Source organism: Corvus brachyrhynchos, unplaced genomic scaffold (genome assembly GCF_000691975.1).
Source record: "Corvus brachyrhynchos isolate BGI_N302 unplaced genomic scaffold, ASM69197v1 scaffold23, whole genome shotgun sequence".
In the NCBI taxonomy this organism is placed as follows: Eukaryota; Metazoa; Chordata; class Aves; order Passeriformes; family Corvidae; genus Corvus; species Corvus brachyrhynchos.
The window spans coordinates 12,091,606-12,098,864 of record NW_008238983.1 but is presented as its reverse complement, the minus strand read 5'-3'; the positions used below and the strand labels follow the sequence as shown (position 1 = coordinate 12,098,864).

General features: G+C 38.5%; 1 protein-coding gene across 1 annotated transcript in view; it reads right to left on the bottom strand.

The window, feature by feature from the left end:
- The window catches only part of ABCA13 (ATP binding cassette subfamily A member 13), a 175,725-nt gene that overhangs the window by 86,809 nt on the left and 81,657 nt on the right, over positions 1-7,259 (bottom strand). The window contains exon 37 of the mRNA XM_017738711.1: positions 5,115-5,205. Coding sequence (XP_017594200.1) covers positions 5,115-5,205 — 91 coding nt within the window. The remainder of the gene's footprint in view (positions 1-5,114; positions 5,206-7,259) is intronic.

Here is a 7,259-nt window from a genome sequence, read left to right as displayed (position 1 = left end):
CTTTCCAGGGAGTCCTGCTGGGCGATTGCAAAATCTCAGCAGAGATCCCTCCAGGCCAGGGGCTGGGCATACCCCACAGAAAAGAAGTGAGCACCATTTAAAAACTGATGTTAAAACATAATTCAAGGATATTATAAAAAAATCTCTGTCAACCCATTTTTTGTAGTTCCTGTGAATTCAATTTGTCATAGCGGATTAAAGGATACTGCTTAAGAATAGAAGAAACCATTTGACCACCTACCAAAAGACATCAAATTCCACTCTGCTGCTCACGTGCAGAAATCAATAACACCCTTTACTACAGCATATTTTCTGCAAAGACCATGCCTTATGTCAAATGCACCAGGAGAAGCAACACACTTCCCTGGGTAGAATAACTCCAACAGCTAATTAACTTTTAGGAGAAGTGCCTGTCTTTAGATTACAGCTATTTGTTTACTTTTTTCTTCCTTTATTTCATTTATCCCTTCTGCCCAAATAAAAGGTAGAATTATAACTTAACAGACAATAGTCTCCATGCATTAAAAAAAAAAAAAGGATTTTTAAGCAAATTACTTCTCTACCTTATTTTTTGATAAACTACGTTAAAGGAGCTCTGATGGTGCCTTTATAAGGACTTCACTGCCAACCTCCAATATTAATTCTTCTCTGCTCACTTTCTGAATTCTCAATTTCTCCCTAAAGTCATTCAAACTTAAAAATGTGGACACAAAAGTTGTACTAGTATTATAGCATCAGTCTCATCAATTTTGAATGGATAGACAAAATGACCTCTTCACATCATTTTGTACATTAAGCTTAAATATAAATCACCTTAGCTGTCTTAAAATGCTTTTCCACCAGGATTAGCAGATAACTCAGAGTCAGTGTTTTCCAGGATATTACTCCCCATTATTCAGACATGCCTAGGATGTGGCTTCATTAAAATACCCATTATTTAGAATGGATTCAGCTTTTCAAGTCATCTAACTCAGTCCTTAGCACTGGTCTTACTCATCACCTTTCAGCAGTTGTCTTTTATTTTATCAGCAAGGTTATGTTTACTATGTTTACTTCAGCATCACTCATGAAGATAATTAAAAGGCAGAGTTGAAATCCAACTGAAATTCACAAAAGCTCTTCAGTTTGATGTTTCACTAATAATGACTGCTTTTTTTTCAGCTACAATTTCTTAGTTAAATTAGCTTTTAGATGTGCTTTATGAGTACCGTATATTGTTGATCAAGCCAATCCTAACAGGAGCAATGTAACATTTGGCCCAATATGGTTCAAAATGTCCAACACCAGCTGCTTCAGAGACAGGATTAAGCAATGTTAAAAATTAGTTATGCATCAACCTGCTTCCACACCCACACTTTCAGAGGCTAACTTATCCAAGAAGTTCAAGGCATTTAAGATTTAAAAGCACTCCTGTTACTATAGCTATTCATATTACATATCCACTAATAACTATTCTTTGGCTTTTTTAAACATATTACAACACTCTTAGTCTCTCTTAGTAGCATTATATGGCAAGAAATTTCAAATGTTATATATTACTGTGTGCAAAAATATAATGAATCCATTTTGAATTTTCAGCAGTTCAGTTTCATTATACCTCAGGGGTTCCAGCTGTATTTTACTGCCAGAAGGGACTAGATCCAAAGTTAGTATTTCCCAGAAATTTCTAAGACAATAAATGCTACAAAATGAATTAATTTGGCTCCTCAGCAAAACATCTGAGTATCTTAACTCAACAATATTGTTTCCTGAATGAGCCAATGAGACCGCTCACTAGCCTATTACCTGCTTTTGCATATGTTCAGATTCTTTTTGTCATTTATCCATGGTTAGCTACTCACCCCTTGGACTTGCTCTGAGCTTTCCTCATTATTTCTGTACATATACTGCCGGCTGTGGATTATGATAATTTTATTGGCCTCCGTAGAGTTGGTTTCTCCATTTTCTCTATGCTATTTGGCTTCAATGATCTTGTCAAACAGTCATTGCAAGCTCAGTCTAACCATTTTTCTGCATGCTCTGTATACATCTACAAAACAATAACCATCTATTGTGTGTTCCAACCATTTAGAAATTAATTATGCATGACCATATTATAATAAATGCATGTATTATGTCTGCACACACAGTCATCTCTGACTTAAAAACAAAATTTTAACTGCTGTCACAAAAAGGTGAGTTTTACTCTAAGGTTTTTTCATTGGAAAAAAACTAAAAATTTTGAGAAAACCTTCCACAAAGAAACAAACTACTAGCTATTACAATGTGCTTTGCATCTTTAAAAATACCAATATTAAAAAGTGTTACAATTAATTTAATTAATGGACTGCTACTTACCTCTAACATTTGCATTTAAAAATGTTCAAATTATTCTGAGTTTATTTTACATTATTTTCGTTGTTGACCTTAAGCAGCAGCCAAGCACCAAACAGCTGCTCACCCATACTCCCCCTCCTCCAGCAGGATGGGGAAGAGAATAGGAAAAGAGAAAGTGAGAAAAATTGTGGGTCAGGAAAAAGGCAGTTTAAGCAGTAAAGGAAAAAGAAAGAAAAATAAACCCAAAACAAACAAAAAAACCAACCATCTAAAAAACAAAAAAAATCCAACCCAGGTAATGCAAAGGCAATCTCTCACGACCTCCCATGAGCAGACATGCTCAGCCACTGGTAGCAGCAGCTACCTCCTCAAAAAAATTCCTCCCCTCAGGTTTTTGTTGCCAAGAATGGCACTGTGTGACATTGAATAACTCTCTGGTCAGTTTAGTTCTTCTGTCCAGCTCATGTCCCCTCACACCCTCTTTCTCATCCTCAGCTTATTCACAGCAGGGAAACGGGAAAAGAGAGAGCCTTGGCACCACCATTACTGCTCAGTGAAAGCCGAAACACTGGTGTGTTATCAACACTGTTTCAGTCACAGATCCAAAGCACAGCATGATAGAGGCTGCTATGAAGAAATTTAAGTCCATTCAAATCAGACACAGTATACTAAAACACCATAAAACATAACCAGGAAATATCAAATCTCTGACTTCAATGAGATACAGTCGTATTTTGCTGAAACAATTTCTCTTGCCTGTTTTTGGCATTTGTCATCAGCCTAAACCGTGTACAGATTTTCTGCAGTTTCATTTAAGAACTGACATACACACCTCTCCGCTAGGCCTCCTAGTCTGGGACACATGAGACAACATTTTGGTTTCTGCACAATCCTGACACCTCAAGAGCTCAGCAGCAGTAAAGGATAGCCAACACCCCTGCTTGAGCTCAGATCTGTGCTTTGTCAAAGCATCTCTCTAGTCCAAATTCTTTTACAAATCAAATAGCAGCATCCTGTGATCTCCTCAATAATCCCAGCTGCTTGGTCTAGGGGGTTTTGAAAATTCATTTGACTACTTTGACAACAGAAAGTTTGACTGCCTTGGAATCTGCTGTCAAAGACAAAGTTATACAGGTCAAGCTATTGCCCATGGAGTATTCTGGTTAAGTTTGACAATGATGGATACTTTTCATGACCATTTCCCTGATCCCTTATGCCTACACTTCACAACTGTCCTTAATGATGAATGACAGTCATCTGCAATGAATGACAATTTTTCAGTACTCTCATCCACAAAGAAATGGCATTATCATCACATTTGCTTGCTATAATTTATCAGGCTGAAAAAATACAGTCTCTGATTACTCAATTCTTTATTAATCTAATAACTTGAACAAATACTACTTTATACATTTTGAGATGCAGATGGGAAAGTATATCAGGCTCATAGGTAAAATATATTGTCTTCATTTACTTTGGGAACTGTAAATCTTACTCTTTAATGAAAATGCAACATGGACAAGACAGATTGTTTTGATTTGAAACTAGTTCAGATGTCCTAGTTGAGTCTTGAAGAAATAAACTGGCTTATAAAATAAGGGATATTCAAAACTGTGTTTTGAATAGAAGTCTCATTCTCACCACTGACAGAAGTGGCAATTTTATTTGCTTAGTGAGGTTGTTTTAGTTTTATACAGTTATGTCTCCACTGATTCAACAGGGACTGGAATAGCCCAGAAAACAGACCTGGAAAAAGTCATCCATTCAACCTTGGACTTTGTGAGAAAAGGTCTCACCTTAGGCCACAATTATTGGCAATGATTACTTATCACTGGCAGAGACAATTGAATTTATCTTAACAAATAATGAAAGCTTGGTTGAAAATTGTTATTTATGTTACTGTAACATTAAGGTCCACAGATCAGGACTTCCCTGTGCCTGTACTTTATAGAAATAAAATGAAAAGTACTGCACATAGAACAAAATGTTTGACATCTGACCAAAGAAAACTATAATCTAGATGTCAATCTTCAAGTAGAAAGAAACATGGTAAGTATAGAAGCATGAAAATCCCAGAAACAATGAGAAAATATTAATCAGCTTGATGGGCAGTGACATTAGAGAACCTGAGTCTTGGATTTTGTAATGGCATCACGTTATGATCATTAGTGATGATTATTGATTCTTCTTATAAAAAGAATGTTTAAAAGAGAACAAACTTCCTGAGTTTTCAGAAATGTTCACAAGGACCTCCTCCCAGGCTTTCAGGGCAGAAAAAGAGGAAGTATAAAGGGTTTTTCTTTAAAAAAAACATGTAAGGGAACCTAAAATAACATGCTGCTTAAGAAGACAAAAGATCTCCTATTACAAGGGGAGCCAGATTTTTTTTCTTTTGAATTGCACATGGATGAACATGAGTGTTTCTTTCTAACAGCTTATAGATTTTATATCTGTGTATATCTCAGCAATATTTATCCATTTTCAGTATGAGACAAAGAGGATAATTAGTTTCCAGGGACTGGCACGAAGCAGTAAGTTAATGCCGGTGCAGTGAGACAATGCTCGTGTGCATGTGTACACAGAGGAGTGACTGTGAAATGATAGCGGTAAATCACAGCAGACATATAAAAAACTACTATCCAAGGCAGACACAAAAAAGGAATTAGCAGATGGTAGCAGGCAGTATTCTCCATTTGCTTGTGCATTCCTCAACTTTGGGAACTTCGTGCATGCTTAAATTTGCATTTTTGATCCTTAAAAATTTAGTTGCTTCAGAAGACACATAATTTTTTACTTACAGACTGATTCAGCACCATTTGTATGGTCCAGGTGTGCTGCCTGTGGAACATTGGGCATTTTCTCAGAGTCCTGCAGCAGCTTCAGAAATACCTTTGATGAAAGTAGAAAAAAGTAATTTAGAATCCCTTTTCTAAAACTATTATATACACGCACACACATATATCTATCCTAAACCATCCAGACTGTCAGAAATTACTACTGACTGCTGTAACCACCTTGCTGGAATATGACCATAAAATTAGTCAAGCTCTCCAGTAAAATCCTGGGGATAAGAGAAATTAAATAAATGCCAATAGATACAAAAGCACCTATGCAAAACATTGCTGACCCATGAACACTACTATCTGCGAAGACTTTTCAGTAGATTGTCAGCCCTTGATTGACTTTTTATGCTCCTAAGCTGTGGTATGTTCTGGAACTCAGTTACTGCAGTTTTTACCAAGGAAACAGTGACAGCTTCAACTCCCTTCTGATGCCCCAGCTAGAAATCTATGGCCACAACTGGAACTCTTACCAACAAGCAAATTTTGCTTTGTCTTGATGAAAGTTTTCTTTTGCTCCTTCCTCTCTGTTTGGGTTGAGCTGCAAGACAGATTATACCCACAGTGCAACTTTCAGAAATCATTAAGAAACCATTTATTTCTCCCCACAAAAGAACCTGATATCAGCTATAACAAAAAATTCGTTGTTTCCAAGGAACTCATACAATAGACAATAAAAACCAGTCAATGTGAAGTGCTTTATAGCTCTTGAAAGATATTTCTTGACTTGCTAGGGTCTGGCTGTTACGAAAACCATATTTTGCTTTGTCGATATAATTGCCATTTAACAGCGGTTATTGATTGCATTTGTTACCTGCCAGCTTTCAGGGAACAATTTTGGTCATTAACAACTGCAAGGCCAGAAATTTCTGGCCTAATATTTCTATATTAGACCCTGGGGGTGAATCCTGACAGTCTAAGCCACATTATAATTTGTTTTCTTGGACCTGCTTGCTGATGGCACTGAACACCAATCCTGTCAAGCAAACCAAACTAAAGTGTAACAAATGAATCATAAAATCACTGAATGTCCTGGGTTGGAAGGGACCTTTAAGATCATCTAGTTTCAACCCCTCTGCCGTGGACGAGGACATCTTCCACTAGACCAGATTCCTCGGAGCTCCATACAGCCTAGTCTTGAACACTTCCAGGGATGGGACATCCACAGCTTCTCTGGACAACCTCATCCAGTGCCTCACTACCCTCACAGAAAAGAATTTCTTCCTAATATCTAATTTAAACCTACTGCCCCTTGTCCTGTCACTTCATGCGCTTGTAAAAAGTCCCTCTCTATCTGTCTTGTAGGCTCCCTTCAGGTACTCGAAGGCCACAATTAAGTCTCCTCAAAGCCTTCTCATCTTCTGGCTGAACAATCCTAATTCTCTCAGCCTTTCCTCACAGGAGAGGTTCTCCATCCCTCTACTCTCCTTGGTGGCCTCCTGTGGACTCACTCCAACAGTATCCTGTCCTTCCTGTGCTGGGACCCCAGAGCTGATGCAGCACTGCAGGTGGGGTCTCACCAGAGCAGAGCAGAGGGGCAGAATCCCCTCCCTCGCCCTGCTGCCCACGCTGCTTTGGATGCAGCCCAGCACACGTTTGGCTTTCTGGGCTGTGAGTGCACAGTGCTGGGTCATGTCCAGCCTCTCCTCCACCAGCACCCCCAAGTCTTTCTGGGCAGGGCTGATCTTATTTGTTGCACCCCCAGCCTATGTTGGTACTGGGGGCTGCCCAGATCCAGGTGCGGCACCTTGAACTTGGTCTTGTTAAACCTCATGGGATTCCCATGGGCCCAATTCTTGGTCTGTCTAGGTCCCCCCAGATGGCATCCTGTCCTTCAGGTGTGTCAACCACTTGGTGAAACCACAAAGTAACCACAACTCTGTGGCTAGAAAAAAGGCTACATTTCAAAATGTTGCCTGCATATGTTTACTTCAGTGTCGAAATAGCTGCAGACACATATCTTCTTCTTTAATCTCATTATGTCACTGTAGAGAGGATGTAGTTATACCTTAAAAAAAAAAGAAACAAACCCACCAAACGCTTTTCTAGTAGACATACTGTCTACTGCATCTTCATTGACACTTATTCTGATACAGCCATAAA